The following is an 18,835-nucleotide window of genomic DNA, read 5'->3' as shown; positions in this document are numbered from 1 at the left end:
TAAAGTGGAAATAGTATAGGCATGAAAGGGATATGATGCTGTTTAATAAAAATTGCCAAAATTCTTGCTTACAGAATCACAATAGGAAAACACTGTTGCTAGCACATGTCCTCCCTGGTGATTCAGGAGAATGTTTTATAAAACATGTGTTGCCACACAGAGGCTGGTTTTCTTTTCTCTTTTCTGGGTCTTGAGAAAATTATGAAACAGAATCCTTTTATGAAGTTCAGTATAGTCACGGAATTTCTGTTGAATGATTTTTTTTTGGTGGTGGGTAGGTATGGGGGGTCTTTGTTTTAAAGGAGCCAGAAGAAATTGAAAGTGGTCCACGGGGAAGAATCAAAACCCCAGAAAGAGCAATTTAAAAAAAAACTTCTATGTATGGCCGCGTTTCTCTCCCTTGACATTGTCAATCCTTTGGACCAGAAAATTCCTTGATGCCAGTAGCATCCCCAGCCCCGTTGTGACAACCAAAAATGTCTCCAGAAATTGCCAAATGTTGCTCTGTGGGATTTTAGCATCTGAGTATTAATTATCTTTGAAGAGATCATTTACTAGTTTTCAAGTACATGAAAAAAGTAACGGTTGAGGATACTTGTTTACATTACAGTCCACTTGTGCTTGTGTATAGAACACCTTTCTGATCATAAATGGTTAATCCTGTGAAGGACTGCTGACAAAGCTTCCTCATTCTGCCTTCCCCGGAGACTTAAAATAAAAGCTAATGTACGTATATCATCACTGTCGACAAAAATAATCAATAATAAGAATAGAAAAGAGTTTTATTTCAGCCAAGCTGAGGACTATAGCCTGCAAGCCAGCTTCCCAGATTACTCTGAGAAACTGCTCCAGAAAAGCGTGGTTTTCAAGCACGGTTTTATATCTTGTCAGAAAAAAGGAACATTAAACAAGTCAGGAATACATTTCTTCAGGATTTCAAAAAAACTAGACCAGCGTGTACACAGCGAGTCAGTATGACCTTGGCACCCGGGAAGGGAGTCTTATCATCGAAGTAGGACCAGCACTGGTATCCTAGAAAGGGAGCCATTTAATCTTTATTTTTAACGTGGATATTCTTGACTTCTGGTCAGTGTGCCCTTTTCTTTAATAATTAAGGCAGGGCTTCCCTGGCGGCGCAGTGGTTGAGAATCCACCTGCCGATGCAGGCGACACAGGTTCGAGCCCTGCTCTGGGAAGATCCCACATGCCGTGGAGCCACTAAGCCCATGAGCCACAACTACTGAGCCTGTGCGTCTGGAGCCTGTGCTCCGCAACAAGAGAGGCCGCGACAGTGGAGAGGCCCGCACACCGCTATGAGGAGTGGCCCCCGCTCGCCGCAACTAGAGAAAGCCCTCGCACAGAAACGAAGACCTAACACAGCCATAAATAAATAAATAAATAAAATTTTAAAATAATAATAAAAATTAAGGCAGATGTACAATGTTTGATAGGCCACAAACAGACTGTTCAAATTAGCATAAAATTCAAGTTAACTTGGGGCTCCCCTGTTGGTGCAGTGGGTAAGACTCCGGGCTTCCAATGCAGGGGCCCGGGTTCCATCCCTGGTCGGGGAACTAGATCCCGCATGCATGCCGCAACTATGAACCCGTATGCCACAACTGAGACCTGGTGCAGCCAAAAAAAAAAAAAATTCATGTTAACTCATGCATAAGCCAGAATGACTTCCCCATACCTCATTATGGGAACATTTCTTTTATCAATATGGTGCCCTAACTGTGTGCCAAGCAGTGCTGTAATAAATGCTGTCTGTGTATGAACTCATTTAGTCCCAGTATCTATTCTGAGGCAGGTATTACTATTATCCCCAGTTGACAGGGACAGTGAAGTGCCTCGACATTAAGTAACTTGCCTTAAGCTGCCAGCTAATACAAAGTAGAGCCAGGGCAGAAGCCAGACTCTTTCCAGAGCCCACGTTCCTCACCACTACCACGTGCTCTTACAGAGGGGCAGGCTAGGGGTCGGCAGACTTTTTCTGTGAAGAGCCAGGTAGCAAATATAATAATTTAGGCATCACAGGCCACACAGCCTCCATTGCCACCAAGTTCAGGTCCGCCCATGCAGAGCACAAAAGCAGCCAATACATAAACAGATGAGCAAGACTGGGTTCCAGTAAAACTTATTTTACAAAAACAGGTGGTGGAGTGCATTTGGCATGCAGGCATGTAGACCACTCTCAGAGGTGGTTTAATTGCCACCCCATTTAGAAGGAGGGGAGCTGAGCCGACTACACTGCACAATCTGTTGCTAGGCTGTATAAAGTGATTCGGTTACATATATATTCAGACTCTTTTCCCTTATAGGTTATTACAAAATATTGAGTAGAGTTCCCTGTGCTCTACAGTAGGTCCTTGTTGGTTATTTTATACATAGTGCTGTGTATATGTTAATCCCAAAGTCTTAATTTATCCCTCCCCTCTTTCCCTTTTGATAACCATAAGTTTGTTTTCTATGTCTGTGGGACCATTTCTGTTTTGTATATAAGTTCATTTATATGTGGAATCTACAAAAGGCCTGCCTTGATTTTGATCGCGTCTTGTCTGTTTCCTTTGTAAGGATGTCATCCTAACCCTTCAAGAGAAACTCTCCATCAAAGGCATCGAACACTTCTCCCTCATGCTGGAGCAGAGGATGGAGGGGGCCGGAACGAAGCTGCTCTTGCTTCATGAACAGGAGACCCTAACTCAGGTGTGTGAATTATACCCCCAGTGCCCGTGCTGCCCCTGAGAGCAGGGGCTGCCCTGCCCAGAGCTCCCCTGGCCTTGAATCCTTTAAATACCTTCCCCACAGCCCTGGGCAGCCCCGCTGTAGGAAGCACTGGCATTCATAACGGATTTTACACCTCAAGGTGATGTCTCCCTTTTGTCAATTTTTCATAGACTGTCAGTTGATCTCACAAACAGAATTGTCAAAGACTCAGCAGTGACTCACTGGGGATATGGCTCTGCAGAATTATATTTTGTTATCGTAATGACTTGTTCACCTGTTTTGATAATTGATCTCTAGAAACTATTAAAAAGAAATGCTTTCTGCGATTATTTAAATTAAGCCAAAAATCATACTTTGTGCTTATAAGTTCCGGGTACCTACCTCAGACTGTTTCTGGAAGCCTGAAATCACTGCCCCATCGTGCCTACTGTAAATATGTGACCCACCAATGTGTCCCAGCTCCTGGTCACCAAGATGCCACCCCCATCTGTTCTCTGGGGAGACAAGCGGGTTGCTTGGCTGCTGAATTCAGCACAGCGCCCTGACTTTCCTTGTGATTCCACACAAGCAGGGTCTTTGTTGGATGTATAAGGGATTTCAACAAATTCCTCTTACGTAGGAGAGTTCACTGAAGAGGGGACGTTATGGAGGGGGGCGTGAGGGGACACCAAGAGGAGAGGCAGGGAGTCGAGTCACCCCAGACGGATGGAGTAGCAGAAAGTGTCATCTCGCTCAATTGCCTTTTGGTTGTCGCACAATTAAAAGCTACGCATCAGGTCCCACAGATATACCCGACTCTCTCAGTTTAGTAAAACTCGATGCAATGAATTTGTTACAAAGTTATCCTTTGTGTTCATTTATATTCCCCTCTCTAAACTTGACCTTTTATTTTTATCACGTTTAAGTCTACCTGTTGATATTTTAAATCACATCTAATTGTTTACTATTTTAACCTGTGGCAAAACAGGCTTGGAAACAGATGAGTTGTTTGTTCTTTGTTATAGGGGAACAACCCCTGATACACAGAATCCCACATGTGAAAGGTCAGTGTTTGGCTCTGAGTTCCTCCAGAAGCCAACCTTGAGACAAGGATTTGGATGTCAGTGGTTTATTTGGGAGGCGATATCGGGAAATACTGGGAGAGGAATGAGAGGGGAAATGGGGACGCCAATAAAGAGTGTGTAATCAAGCCAGTTTCCACTGTGGGCACCTGGAGCGCAATCCTGCTGCGGACCCAGGACAGCAGCAGAGACCGTGCCTCAGAGGCATCCCACCCGAGGGCGAGGGGGCTGGGGCTTTGTACGCTAACATCCTGTCCGTAGTTGGGGGTGGGCTTCTCCTAAGGACAACTTCTCCCTGGCTGTGCTGGTTTGCCCCGTGCTGGCAGATGGTCACAGGTGTTTGCAGTAAGTAGCCTTCAGCTTGGAGCAGTAAATGCCAAGGGAATGTGGGCAGACAGCCAGTTACTATGAGTTTAATGAAACCACCCACAACTTTTTGGTATTTCTATTTCTACTTTCCCCCTGAACTTCTACGTACCACCCAGCCTTTATGGGAAAGCTTCATGCTGATTTATCTGGACAGAGATTCTTTCAAAGCCTCTTCTGATGCTAGGTAACCCCACTTCTCATTCTGGATTGATTTCCAATTTTTAGACTTCTTTTAAAACATTAGAGGAGGAGTTTCAACCCCCGGCTTTTCTCTTCCATCAGGACTTGTGGCGCTGGCCACCCTCCTACTCCGCGGGCAGCAAGGTCAAGACTCCTTTTCCCTAAGGGCCAAGAAGAAACCCCAGGTCTTTTTGCCTTACCTCCTCCAGTATCTACTAATCAGAGCTTACTTTACTCTCCCCTACTGGCCTTTTTAATTAGCGTGCTGGTGAAGCCCACCTGCAATACTTTTCCCAGGAGACCCTGGGTACAGACTCCTGCTGCAAAGCCTGCCGGGAGTTGTAGTCCCTCGGGTCCAGGCCACGCGTGGGAATGCGTGGGTCTGGATGAGGCGGGGGGACTGGGACCTGGTGTGGTAGGACTCATAAAGGGCCGAAAATAAATGTAATGATGCCTTCGGAAAAAAAAAAAAAATTAGAGGGATTCCCTGGCAGTCCAGTGGTTAGGACCCAGTGCTTTCACTGCAGTGGCCCGGCTTCAATCCTTGGTCAGGGAATCGGGGCGGCTCCACCAAAAAAAAAAAAACCCCAAAACAAAACAAGACAAAAAAATTAGAAGGAGACAAGAATCCTCTAACAATGCTTCTTCCCTTATCTTTCTAGAAGAGGCCTTGTTTTGTCTTTAATCAGAAGTAAAAGCAAAGTGCTAAAACTCAAGTATTATCTCTAGAAAACTAATTGTTTAAATATCCTGAAACAAACCAGCTATATACCTTTGAATTCAATACATATGAAAAATTTGACCCATGAAATATTTATAGGCATGGTAGAATTGGGGAGTAAGTATAAGGAATTTGTCCAATAACAAAAATTATTTTCAAACATTTAACTGATGAAAACTCCCAAGGAACTTTTAAGTGACTCTACCTGAATTTCTGGCAGTTTGACACTAAGCTTCTGTCTAGAAAGTAACATTGTTATTACATACTACTTAAAGTTTCCAAGAAATTGAAATTGTTTTTTTGCTTGTTTTAGACACTGCTATTCTCGTGGACTTCCATTTCTAATGAGTCTAAAGCATGGTTTTGCATTACATTCATTTATTTCCCAAAACTAGTGTAACCTACTAGTGATAAAAATAAACTCAAGGAGGCTTATGGAAAATTCAGGACAGATTCTAACGTGTAATTAAAGGAGCCGGAGATAAGATGATCTCTGACTTTCTGACATCAGACAGGACCTTGTGACAAAACACCATTATGTCACTGTAACACTCAACAGCAGTCCTGCCAGCGCCCCTTAAACTCTCTTAGAGTCCCACGCATCCTTCTTCCTGGTTTGCTTTACCGTCAGCCAGTGATGAGCAGCCCGGATCCCGTGGGCTCCTAACTTCGCTCAGCTTTGCAATGTTGCCCACGGACAGAAAGCTGGTTCAGCGTTTCTGCTTCTCGGGATGCCCAGCATACCTTTAAACGTGGGATGTGTTTTGCCCTTGAAATTCTTCTGAGCCCAGGATCCTAACCACTAGGCCACCAGGCAACTCCCTATTTTGAACTTTTAAATTGCAGTTCACAGACTTTTTTTTTTTTTTTTTTTTTTTTTTTGCGGTACGCGGGCCTCTCACTGTTGTGGCCTCTCCCGTTGCGGAGCGCAGGCTCTGGACGCACAGGCTCAGCAGCCATGGCTCATGGGCCCAGCCGCTCCGCGGCACGTGGGATCTTCCCGGACCAGGGCACGAACCCGTGTCTCCTGCATCGGCAGGCGGATTCTCAACCACTGCGCCACCAGGGAAGCCCACAGACATTTTTATTTTGCTAGGTTTGTCCTCCGCATAAAAGTAGTTACAAGTACATGAAACTGCATGCAAGCACATTCAAAAGTACATCCAAGTGCACAAAACTACAAGTAGAACAACTGTGTGGGTTCCTGCTGCATGGTTTTAGTTTGATCCCACGGACCTCTTTAAGGGAAATTGAAGAGCTTCTACCTTCTTTCTTTTTTTAATCGTTTTTTGTTTGTTATTTTTTTACTTTTGTTCTTTTACCTTCTTTCTTGAAGTCCAGTGTCTTTCACTCATTCAGCTGTGTATGAAGCACCTACCGTTCATGGATTGATTCCCTTTTGTTGCAAAAAGAAATAAGAAACTAAGACCTAGTAGTTGGCACATACCTTGCAGGGGAAAAGGCAAGCAACTCAAAACGATCCGTGGTCCTTAACCGTGAAGGACCCGTGGTGTATTCTAAGCCCCTTGGAACAATTTGGACAAATCATGATAGCAGAAGCTTGGGTAGTTTGGAAACCTATGGAGTCCAAATTTAGTGAACAGGCCCAAACTTCTGTCCTCCTGCTTTCCAGCTGGATGTCATCCAAGTTGCCACTGTCATGCTTTCGTTGCTACCGTCCTTCTGGAGTCTCATTGAGGAAAAATCCCACAGCAGTGTTACACAGTAATAAACCGTAGTGGCCAGTCTCTGTGCTCCTACCGCTGGGTCCCCTTCTGCGCCCCCTACCCCCAGCCTCGCCTGAGTGTGTGACTTTCACAACAGCCAGCACCTGCAGATCTTCAGAGGACTGCCCTCAGACTGCTGGCGCCCATCCTGTCCATACCTGGAAATTCACATCCCCCTGGGACAGCCCAAAACCAATGAATGACTTACCTGGGATCCCAGAGGCTCCATGGTGTACGTTTCCCTCCAGAGTCTCCCTCAGGACAGCCTGTAGCCACCCCTGCTGGGCTGACCCGAGCAGGTTCCTCTCCTGTCTCACCTGCTTCCCCCACCCCCTCACTGGCCTCTTCTGGGAGCAGTTCCTTATTGAAGTCCCTCATTTCGGGGGCTGCTTTGGGGGAACATGACCTAGGTCACAGGTATGTGCTGTGTCCAGGGAATGAGTATGTGTGACAAATACTAAAAGAACCTCAACCGCTTCCTTCCTCAGTGTCCAAAGACAGCTGCCACTGCCTTTGCCCCTCAGCCCTTTCCACCAGCACTGAAGCCTTCCTGTCATTGGTCTGCTCTTCTAGGTGACCCAGAGGCCCAGCTCGCATAAGATGAGATGTCTTTTCCGAATTAGCTTCGTCCCAAAGGATCCAATTGACCTTTTAAGGCGAGATCCAGTTGCTTTCGAGTATCTGTATGTTCAGGTACGTGAGAACCAGGGCATGTTTCATATTAACACTGTGGGAATGAATTAACTGGGGTTTTCCCCCCTGAATTCTTTTGTTTGGGATCTTCTCTCTCTTCGTCCCTCACCCCAAGCTCAATGTATTATAAAAAGATTCCATGGTGCTTTTTTCTTATTATAGTATAGTTGATTTACAATATCATGTTAGTTTCAGGTGTACAACACAGCAATTCAGTTATACATACATACATACATATATATATTCTTCAGATTCTCTTCCCCTATAGGTGATTACAAAATATTGAATGAGGTTCCATGGTGCTTTTTAAATTTTCACTTTTGATTTTGAAATAATTTCAGCCTTATGAAAAAGATGCAAGAGTAGTAAAGAATATCTTTGATATCCTTCACACAGATTCACCAGTTGTTACCATTTTACTACATTTACCCTATCTTTAGCGTGTGCACACGTCCTCCCCTTGCCCCGTCACACATGATTTTTTTCCTAAACCATATGAATGTCAGGTACCAAAACCATGCTCATTTACCCCGAAATATGTCAGTATATTTTCTAGTAATGAGAACATTTTCTAATATAATCATTATACAATTAACCAAATCAGGAAATTTAACACATCCATTTTCATCATTGGATCTACAGTCTGTATCCAAATTTTGCCCATTGTCCCAAAAAGGTCCTTTATATCAATTTTTTCTAGGATAGGATCCACTCCAGGATCTCATTTTGCATTTAGTTGGCATGTCACTTTAGTCTTCTTCAGTCTGGAGCATGCCTCAGCCTTTCTTTGACTTTCACGACCTTGACAGTTTTGCGGAGTGCTGATCGGTTATTTTGTAGAAACCTCCCTCGATTTGGGTTTCTCTGGGGTTTTCTCATGATCAGATTGAGGCTCTGCATTGGGGGCAGAACAACATGAGTGACTCCATGCCCTCCTTAGTGCATCGTATCAGGAGGCATGTGATGTCATTTTGTCCCCTTCGTGGTAAGGTTCACACTGCCTCTTGTCAACACTCATATTAATTGATGTTCTCCAGAAGTTACCACTTTTCCTTTTATAGTTAATAAGTAATTTAAGGAAAGTCACTTTGCAACTCTCATTATCCTTTTACCTGTTCATTTTAGTATTCGTTGATGATTCTTGCCCGAATATTATTGCGATGGTTTAAAATGATGATTTGTCTAATTCCATTATTTCTTCTTCAGTTATTTGTTGGCATTCTCCTGTAAGAAAGAGTTTTCCCTTCTCCTTTATTTACTTATTTTGTTTATTCATTTATTTGGTGCTTAGATTGTTCTGAAATACCCGGGATATAATTTTCAAAAAAACAAGACTTCCAGAAATGAGACGCTTCGCTGTTTATCCCAAAGGGAATTTATCTGCTTGATATTTAGGCGATATTCCTATATTTCTCTACAACTGCTTCCCACTACTCTTACTTAAATTCCCAATATAATCACATTAAACAGTAAGAACCCACTTACCTAATGCTTAAGCATCTACATTAGAATTACTCAGAGAGGTTGTAAACCTTAATGTAACCTTCCCCGACAAAGAAAGGAGAAAACAAACGCAAGAGTGAGGCCAAAAAAAGTGCTCTCTTTGGCTGGGGGATATCTGTATAAGCCAAAGGTTGCTGGAGCCCTAAGTAAGAAATAAAAAGCAAAGAACATAGGAAAAAGAAAAATAAAAGAAACATTTGTTAACTCTGGGTAGTTGATATACTGGTATTTGTTTTACTATTCTCAGTATTTTCTTGTATATTTCAAAGCTTTTGTAATCTTTAAAAAGTTGGGTGTGAAAAGAAAACAGATAGAAGATGGCAGAGAGATGTAGACAAGATAGATGTCAGAGATTAGGAACAGTGACATAAATTAAATGGCAATAAGCCCTGGAGAACAGAAATTAAGTGGGAGGGAAAAGAAGCAGAACATACTAGAACATTCCAGCAGATGGGGGCACTCAGGGAAAGGCCTGTTAAATGTTCCCCACCTCAGTGGTCTTTGGAGGAGACTGTGGTATTTACAACTCAGAAGGATGATTACTGTTTATGAAGAGAACCCGGAGTCATCAGAAAAAGGCAAATCCTGCTCCATATACCCTGTTTATCAAATAAAGAAATGTGCTCTGCACTTCACTCCATTTTCTACCCAGAACAATGAACTTAAATGTTAAACTTTGGTTACCTGTTTTACAATATCCCCTCTTCCCCAGAGGCCAGGTAACCCAGACCTGACTGCACGGGACAGCTTGATTCTCAGCTGATCTATTACTGCATCTTCCCATATTCCTTCTGAGAACCAACCCGGGGCTCTGCCACGGCAACTCATGTCACGTGCTATGTTTTTAGCTTGTTAGTTGCAAATAAGTAATTACAGGTGCCGATCAGCGTGTGGCTGTAGAACGTGATGTCATTCTCTATAATTATATACTCATCCCATTAACAAGATGATGCTTTAAAGCCATTTACTTGGCTTCTGTTTGCAACATCACAAGTCCATTGCATTTCTAAAAGAAGAGCCCGGTTGCATTTGTCTTGGGGAGGGGAGACCTTTTAAGTAGCCCAGGAGTACTGCTAAGCACTTAAGGTGTTTGCTCAAATCTAATGCAGTTCATGGAAATCTTACTTATTCAAAAGACACATCTTTTCTACCTGTGGGACTGTCCTGAGAACAGGAAAACCTGTCCGGGGCTCTTGCCCTGGGACTAGCTGAAGACCAAAGACGTTTCTGCTTTCCCCCCTTGGGTGTTGCACAGGTTGTGGATTAGCTATCCCTTCAAGGAGAAGCCAACGCCGGGGGAGGGTAAGGGGGGAGCCATGTTACAGTGGGCGATAGAGGCCAAAATTAACCTACCATCATCTCATCTATCCTCCACTGAGATAGGAAATGAAAATTTCTTGGACTCAGACCCTCTGTCTCAAAATGCCTTGTATCAGAACGTGCAGTAGGTCTAAAATTACATATCTGTGTAGCATATGTCAGTGGGCCTGCGAATGGTGCTGTGTCCGAGTATTGATTTTAAGGTACTAAAAAGATGCAATAAAATTAGCCTAGAGAACAAGAGAGGAAACAGAAACAATGTCTATCACGTTACACAGACAAAAATCAATTCAGCCTAGTGGGCTCTTAATGAGGGCAGTGGCCATTGACAAGCCATGACAATGACCACAGAGGTTTCGATAGTGGTAATATATAAGAATCTCCTAGCCATTAATGGACCATGAAGTAGTTTACAGATTTCAGCATATATAATAACAGTAAACCCTAATAATCCAGACTGTTCTATTTCATAATTATAATAAGCTATGCTGACATTTAGCTGTCCACTGTCTATTAAAACAAAGATGGTTAAACCAATTGGTAAACAGGACGATAAGGCTACAAAATGTTTTCAAACACTTTAGCAGTAGTGGTTTCCTTTTTAATATGTCACATATTCATTATAAATGAATTTTTATAGGTCTAAAGCGGAGTCTGTCGAGACCTCTGTTTAGCAAAACAATGACCGCCATTTGTGTGTATAACTATATTTTAAATAATGTACTTGAGAGTAATAAATGCATGATTTGTACCAAAATATATGTATAAGTCAGACATCACACTAGTTCTCCGGGATCAGTCTGAACTAATTATATAATGTAATTAAGTGACTAATCACCTTGACAAAAGAATCCCCTCAGAAGTCTGGTTAAATACAGGGTATAACGGGAGTGGGAAAAACCACCCGCAGTCACAATTCTGAGGACAAGTGATAGTGATGACTCACCTCCATGAAGCACATTCCATTTTATGGAGCATCCTTGCAGGTATGCTAGCAATCTTGAGAGTTCGCTGTTGTTAGCCCTTTTTTTTTTTTTCATATAAGAAAACTGAGACTCAGGAGAGATGAAGTGCCACGTCCAAGGTCATTTGATTGGTAGTTTACAGAGCCTAGGATCCAACTTGGAGCTTTTGTCTCTAAATTCTATGCTAAAATCCTGTTTGAAATCTGTCATGCAATAGCAGTCCTAGAAGAAAGTGGTCTGTCAAAACGGTTTATCAAAAAACTGGTGCTTCAAGTGCGTGTTATGGCCTCTGGCGTTTTGCCAAGAGACTTGCCCACCCCCGCCCCTCATGAGACTCTAAAATGAGCCTGTCTGCACCCTCAAACCCCTGGCCCCCCATTGTGGGCCGCCCCGGGCTCTTGGAAATAACTGGTAAACCCAAGACCCGCAAAACAAAATGGCCGCTTCCCTCAGAGCCAGCCTGTCGCCTGCCTCTAATCAGACCCACTTCCAACAGGAGTGCAGTGCGATCCAGATAGATGTAGGGTTTTAAGGAAAAGCGAAGGTGGAAAACCATATGAAGGATGGAGGGAAGGGAATGTGGCTTCACTCTTGGGGGTGAGGGATGGGCTGAGAGGCAGGCACCCAGAGCAGGCAAGTAGGGTCCCAGGGGGACGTATCCAAAGGACAAATACTGTATGCAGAAACCGTATAGGGTACATGTTCCCATTTAGTAGAATCAATACATGAAGTGGTCGTAAAGGTACTTATCTCAGAAAGGAGCCAAACAAATCCTGATACGGTTTTTCATTTGAAATCTTCTGGGGACGAGGCGAAGAATAAAGAAGGGAGAAAGAGCCTAAATATATTTTTCTAGCCTAAGAGCCTAGTTTCCAATAATGAAAATAAGTAAACACACATGCAGAATATACTTAAGCAGCACCGTGCTTCCCATCAACGCTCGGCTCAGTGTTTGCTCCGCGCAGGATTGAGAATGGCGCCCTCAGACCCTTCTTCACTTGTGGTCCTGGAGGGCTTGACACGTTACAGCCCCCTCTCAGCCCCTCTTCAGTCTGATGCCCACCCCAAAGCCTGTGAGGTAGGCATCACCCTTTTACATGTGAACAAACTAAAGCCGAGAGACTCCCTCAAAGTCTCAGCGGGGGCAGTCACCACTGGAACGGACTGACGATTTCAAGAACCACCCTCCACTGAGTGCGCCAAGGCGCTGTGACAAAGCGTGCATCTCACCTCATCCTCACCACCCTCTCCACTCCGGCCAAGTCATTGGTATGGATCCCCATTGCACAGATGGGTAAACTGAGGCTGCGAGAGCAAAGTAAACTGCTTGAAGTTTATGCACAGAGGTAGCCATTGGTAAAGACAGGACTCCGAGGCAGGTGTAGGTCCAGAGCTGCTGCTCTCCATCACCTTGCTCATTCTACCTCCCCGAAACCACTCTGGATGATAGCAAGAGGGTGACATTGATGATGACATCTCTAAACATGTATGAGTGCTTCCAATTTACCAGATGGAATTCTGAGGGCTTGTTAACGCATTTAATCCTTGTCACAAGCCTGCGAATGGGAAGTATTATCCCCAGCTTACAGAAGAGGAAACTGAGGCACAGAACAATTAAGGGCCTTGCCCAAGGTCACACGATGAAAGTAGAGAAAGAGGATTCTTTCCTCTTAAAGTGGAAAAAGAGGATTGGAACCCAGGATTCCAATCCCGGCAGCCTAGCTCCAGAAGCCACATCAAGCTACTAGGGCTTCACGTGTTCAGTCGTGGCACCTGTGTTTGGAAATTCCATTCCTAAATTCCTCATTATTTTTACAAAAAGCTAAATATTTAAATAGCAGCTCGCTCGTGATGAATGTTGAATGTTTGTGTGGTCTCTGTGTTTGTGCGTGCACTTGAATACTGACTCTGTTCCAAGCAGCGGTGAAAATGTCTCCACATTTAGCCCCTTGCCTTGGAAGTGAAGGTGGGACAGTGGGGAAACGCCTGTCACCTGGCCCTCTAAGGCAATACAGTGCATCCTTTGACAAGCTGCGCCCTCTGCTGGTATCTTTTCAGAGTTGTAACGACGTCGTTCAGGAGCGGTTTGGGCCGGAGCTGAAATACGACATCGCCCTGCGGCTGGCGGCGTTGCAAATGTACATCGCAACCGTGACCACCAAGCAAACGCAGAAAATCTCCCTCAAGTACATCGAGTAAGTGTTGACTCTCGGAGCCATTTTGGAGACAAAGATGCTGCCTCCTTAATGCCCAAGGGTATTTTTGACGTGTATGTCTATTTCCAAAATTGATGTTGTTTGTGGCAGAGCATTTGTTAACCCAGAGGCAAAATATATGAATCCTCTGTTCATTTTCGGTGGAAGAGACCATTTCTTACATAGTCTACCTTTAGAGAATTGTGGTTAAATTGAGGGTCACATTTAAAATGAAGCATACATTTTTTAATTCCTAAATGAACTTGGTTCTAAACCAAGCTTTGGTCTCGGCACTCTTCAGGCATTAAGCTGCTTGATCCCCAGAACCTCCCTATGAAGTCAGTAGGAGTGTAGCTCCGTTTGACAGATGAGCAAGCCGGGGCACAGGCGGTTAAATACCTTGCCTAAGTCACGCTGGCTCTGAACTAGAGGGGGTAGGATTCGAACACCGGCGGTGGGACTCCACATCGTGCTCTAGTTTGTGTGATCATTTGAAGACCCGTGTTTAGAAAATGGTGTGCATAACCAGAGATTATTTTTAGGTGATCAAAATGCAGTATAAAAAGTAATTCTTTGAGTCCTAATCAGGAAGGATGGTAGTTGTAATAAAGAACTGTGACGGCGTGGGAAAGGATGCCACACAAACTTTGTTTCATGAATCAAATGCTGTTTGGAAAATAAATGCCTTCTCTTGCTGAATATGGCATTTACAGCAGCGGTATTCTACCTCTTTAGCCGGAAAAGAGCCCCTCTGCTTAGAAAAAAGCAGTTTACGTTGCCTTCAGTTGACGAGCTTATATAAGAGTCATCCTTTAAAAGAGAACCCTCTGTCTCCCAGTCTGTACGCTTCCTGTTGGAAGGTGATCCAATAGCCTAAAGCAGCCACCATTTTCTTAATCCTGGCAGCTCTAATGCTAAGAAAAACGCAATACTCATGTTTCAAAGGCTGAAGCCTCATCTCCACGTAACACCACAGGCCTTATTAGCATCTGCTCTGGCTTCACCTCCAAGTGGCGTATGGCTGATTAAAACTCCACATCCCAGAGAAGCTTCCCATGGGCTGCCTGTAAAGCCTTTCTGGGTTTCACAGTGCCAGGTCGACCCCCACGGAGTAAAATGGCTTCTTCTCAATGGGTTTGCGAGCCTGCGTTTGGGAAGAGGAGAGCCCCAGGTCACTGACTCCCAGTGGCCCTGATCTTGCACTCTCGGTTCTCCTGTCACTGCCTAGGGACAGATCCTTGTGTGCAGTTTGAGAACCCCCGGCCTTCCAATCCCAGTCCACTCTTTTTTGCAGATGGCTTGTCTCTCCCTCTCTTGCCACACATGCCAGGACTGAGAGAGATTCGGCTCACAAAGAGGTCTCGCGCTTGAGTGGATCCATTCACACCCTCATCCATTCCCCTGTCTGAGGTTCTTAGGAACAGATGAAACTGGATCCCACTTGAAAAGGTGGCCTGCACAACTCGAGATGATTTTCAGACAACTGAAATGCATTTCTGTTCCTACTTTCTGTACCCACATTTTACCAGGTTGAGCGTGGTCCAATCAAAAACTTCCAGAGATAACTAGCTTGCCTAAGAATCTTGCAGAGTCTATGATGATGAATTATTGTTCTCATTAATTCATTGATTCACCCAACAAATGTTCGTTGAGCATTTTATGTGATGCAGTAATTCCCCTACATACGAACGAGTTCCGTTCCGAGAGCGCATTGGTCAGTGCAGTTTGTTCCTAAGTCCAACAAAGTTAGGCTAGGTACCCAACTAACACAATCGGCTATATAGTCCTGTATTATAATAGGCTTACAATACTTTTCACACAAACGATACATAAAAGACAAACAAACACAAACACAAAAATAAAGAAAACATTTTTAATCTTACAGTACAGTACCTTGAAAAGTACAGCAGTACAGTACCTTGAAAAGTACAGTAGTACAGCACAACAGCTGGCATTCTTTGGGGGCTGGCATCCAGTGAACAGGCAAGAAGAGTTACTGCCTGCAGTAGGGAGAGGAGGTGGGAGATGGTAGAGCTGAAGGATCGTCAGCAACAGGAGACGGAGGGCAAGCTGCAGTTTCACTTATGCCTGACGTTGATGCAAACACACGTTCGCATCTTTGAAAGTTTGCAACTTGAAGGTTCGTATGTAGGGGACTTACTGTCTTTATACTAAGAGAAAAGAAAATATTGTAAATTATAATCTTAACCTTTGAAGAATTTGTGATCTGATTATAAAGACAAGACAGAGAATGAAAAGTAATGATGTAAGATAATGATACAGGTAGAATTACAGGGTAGCCCATAAGGAGTGCCAAATGATGGGTGAAAATAATAAGTACAAGTTGAGGAGCAGGAGAAGGAAGAAAGCAGTGATCACAAAAAACACCATCTTAACTAGTGAAAAGGGTGTGAATGGTCAAGTGGGGGAAAGCTGTCTTCCTACCCTTCTTTAGAGAGGATCTGGAGCCGGAGAAATAACCAGAACCTCCTTGAAAGTCTTCACATAATTTAGAAGATACTGGTTGGGCACGTGACCAATCAGGATAAATTTCCTAGAGTTCAAAATATGGAACCTTCCTAGGATAGGGTTGTAATCACTGTTGGGAACATGGGCTCTTGGTAAGAATATACTAACCCAGGCCCATTTGTTTGTTTTTTTCCTTGTATATCCACACCTATGAGTGATGTTTGCATCTCCCTGTCAGTACCGGACATACTTAAGGGTCCTGAACCCTACCTTGACTCCATACCAGCAACCCCCTCCCCTCCTCAGCAAGAAATGTTGACGGGAGGAGGTAGATAGATACTATCTGGGTGGGAGAAAAGAGAATTGTGTGTTTCTAGAGAAATCGCCATCGATGAGGGAGATGAGGAGGAAAGAATGGTTTGCCGCTCTGTCGGTTTCCATGACTTTCTATGTACCGGTAACTTTCCATTTCACTATTGAATCATAGTATAATCTTTTGGAAGACGTTTTAAATGGGATTTAAGCTTCACATGAGTGGTATCAACACTAGACATAATTCAGTTGAAGCCCTATTTATAAATAGCAATGAGTATATTGTCCACACATCTCCAAGCAAATAACTCCCAGAGCGTGGGCAGACAGGGAGAGGTGACAATGGGAATAAACAAAGGGATGGAGAGAAATTGGTGCTGCAAGTACAAACTCAGGTATGTGAATGAACTCTAAGAGACTCAGCGGTATAGCTTGGATAAAGTGTCTGTTCCATTTCCATTGGTATCAAATGCCTCATTAGCCTTCTCTCTGGAGAGTGAAGAATATATCTCTTTTAAAATGCAAACATATGCATTAATGATCAAATAGTATGTTTCCTGAGTATAAATTAAAAGTTGTTTCCGTAACTGGGGACTTGTCTCCATTCCCTGCCTTACCAAGAGTTCATTTGTTCCAGCAAACATCAGAGTGCCATTTTGTCTTAGATATCTAATCATCACAAGAATGTGAAATTAAAGATATGCTCTTTATTGCAGAAAAGAATGGGGATTAGAGACTTTTCTTCCCTCTGCTGTGCTGCAAAGCATGAAAGAGAAGAACATAAAGAAAGCACTTTCACACCTTGTCAAAGCAAATCAAAACTTGGTACCACCCGGTAAAAAGGTATCACATTTGCATCTTAATAGAAAATGGATTTTAAAAAGAGAGGCTTGCATACATTTTTTAAACTGTTTAAAATTAGCCCATGAATAAAATACTTAACAGCAGATTTGCAGAGGATGTAACACTATATAACCTTCCTTTTTTAAACTATTAACATGTTTCTAAGACTAAATGAAAGATAAGTACTCTAATGGAGACCTGTTTATCCCGTGCAAGCTACAGACTCCTTATCGTACGGATTGTGTGTGCGTCCACGTGTGCATGCAGAGGACCTTGCAAAGCCTCTGAGACCTTGTGATTAGAGGATAGAGTTGCAAAATATTTTCATATTTTCATCATATTTTTGCTTACCGCTCGGACCAGCTTAAGTGCACAGCAGCCAGTAAGGGTCCCTGCAGACTAGATGCCACATGAATTAAACCAGGGTTTCTCTACCTTGGCTCTGCTGACAGTGGGGACCAGATCACTCTTTGCTGGAGGAAAAGGGCTGTCCTGTGCCTCGTTTGATATTTAGCGGCGTCGCTGTCCTCTAGCCATGAGGTGTCAGTAGCACACACCCCCTCAATCATGACAAACAAAAATGTCTCTGGATTTCGCCAAGATCACCCCCAATTGACAACCACTGAATTAAATCTTACTCTTAGAAGATAAACTTAGTTGTCATTCACCATCATGAGTGTTAAAATCTCCTTTTTTCAAATCAAGTGAAAGAGATACAAAGGACTTTTAAAAATATACTATTGGTCAGAATAGAGAGTTCTGTTTATTGGTAATAAAAGCACAGGGTTTCAGGAACCAGAAAGAGAAGGAGCCTTAAAACCCAGGACCTATAAAATTGGAGGCAGTCTGGCAACCCAATTATATCAGCCATAGAAATGTGTGTGACTCTAATACAAATCATTTGTGTGGGTAGTTTTTTGGTCTTAGTATCTGATTTTAAGTCCTTTTTACCAGCTAACACGTACTTATTTCTGCTCCCTCCTCACCCCCAATGACTTTTTTAAACGTGTGATCAACTTTGACACACTCTCAGCCACCTTTGACTTACTTCCCAGTTTCTGTAAGCATTCAGCTTATGGAAATATAGCAGGATGTCATGGGTCAAGATGTCCTAAGTATCAGTTCTGACTTCCCCAAAGCTACTTTCTTTTAATTGACTTGGTGTGATTTTCTTCAAAGCGTGGCCCACTGGTTTTGTAATAATTTGGATAACTGCTCTAAGATCAGTCTATCTACCACTGTCCTTCTATAAAGGTCATCTTTTTTCTAGTTAAGAGTGAGTGGTTTGATTTCAAATCAATTTGCAAAGTGCTTTGGATTTTTGAAAGAAGTCGGCTGGATCATTGGTTCTAAACTACAATTATATAAAGGATAGCACGCTGAGATACGGTTGACAAATGAGTTGGCAAGTTATCTGCAGTGGAAAACAGAGTTTTACAGTCCTTGCTACTTGATGTTCTACACCTCGTTGGAAAATTTCACCTCTAACAAACTTTCTTGGCACATTTGGTATGAAACGTGGACTTTTTTTCTTTCTTTCTTTTTTTTAATTAAAAAAAATTTTTTTTGAAGTATAGTCGATTTAAAGTGTTTCAGGTGTACAGCAAAGTGATTCAGTTATACATATATGTGTGTGTGTGTGTGTGTGTGTGTGTGTGTGTGTGTGTGTGTATGTATATATTCTCTTTCACATTCTTTTCCATTATGGTTTATTATAAGATATTGAGTACAGTTCCCTGTGCTATGCAGT

At 43.1% G+C, this 18,835-nt stretch overlaps 1 protein-coding gene across 11 annotated transcripts in view; it reads left to right on the top strand.

Moving 5' to 3' along the window:
- The window catches only part of FRMPD4 (FERM and PDZ domain containing 4), a 539,580-nt gene that overhangs the window by 504,176 nt on the left and 16,569 nt on the right, over positions 1–18,835 (top strand). For all 11 annotated transcript variants that reach the window (XM_067023531.1, XM_067023538.1, XM_067023529.1 and 8 more), the window contains 4 exons: positions 2,575–2,706; positions 7,359–7,478; positions 13,325–13,461; positions 16,959–17,085. In XM_067023531.1, coding sequence (XP_066879632.1) covers positions 2,575–2,706; positions 7,359–7,478; positions 13,325–13,461; positions 16,959–17,085 — 516 coding nt within the window. The remainder of the gene's footprint in view (positions 1–2,574; positions 2,707–7,358; positions 7,479–13,324; positions 13,462–16,958; positions 17,086–18,835) is intronic.

The sequence above is a fragment of the Kogia breviceps genome, chromosome X (genome assembly GCF_026419965.1).
Source record: "Kogia breviceps isolate mKogBre1 chromosome X, mKogBre1 haplotype 1, whole genome shotgun sequence".
Classification (NCBI taxonomy): domain Eukaryota; kingdom Metazoa; phylum Chordata; class Mammalia; order Artiodactyla; family Physeteridae; genus Kogia; species Kogia breviceps.
This window is presented reverse-complemented; position numbering and strand designations above follow the sequence as displayed.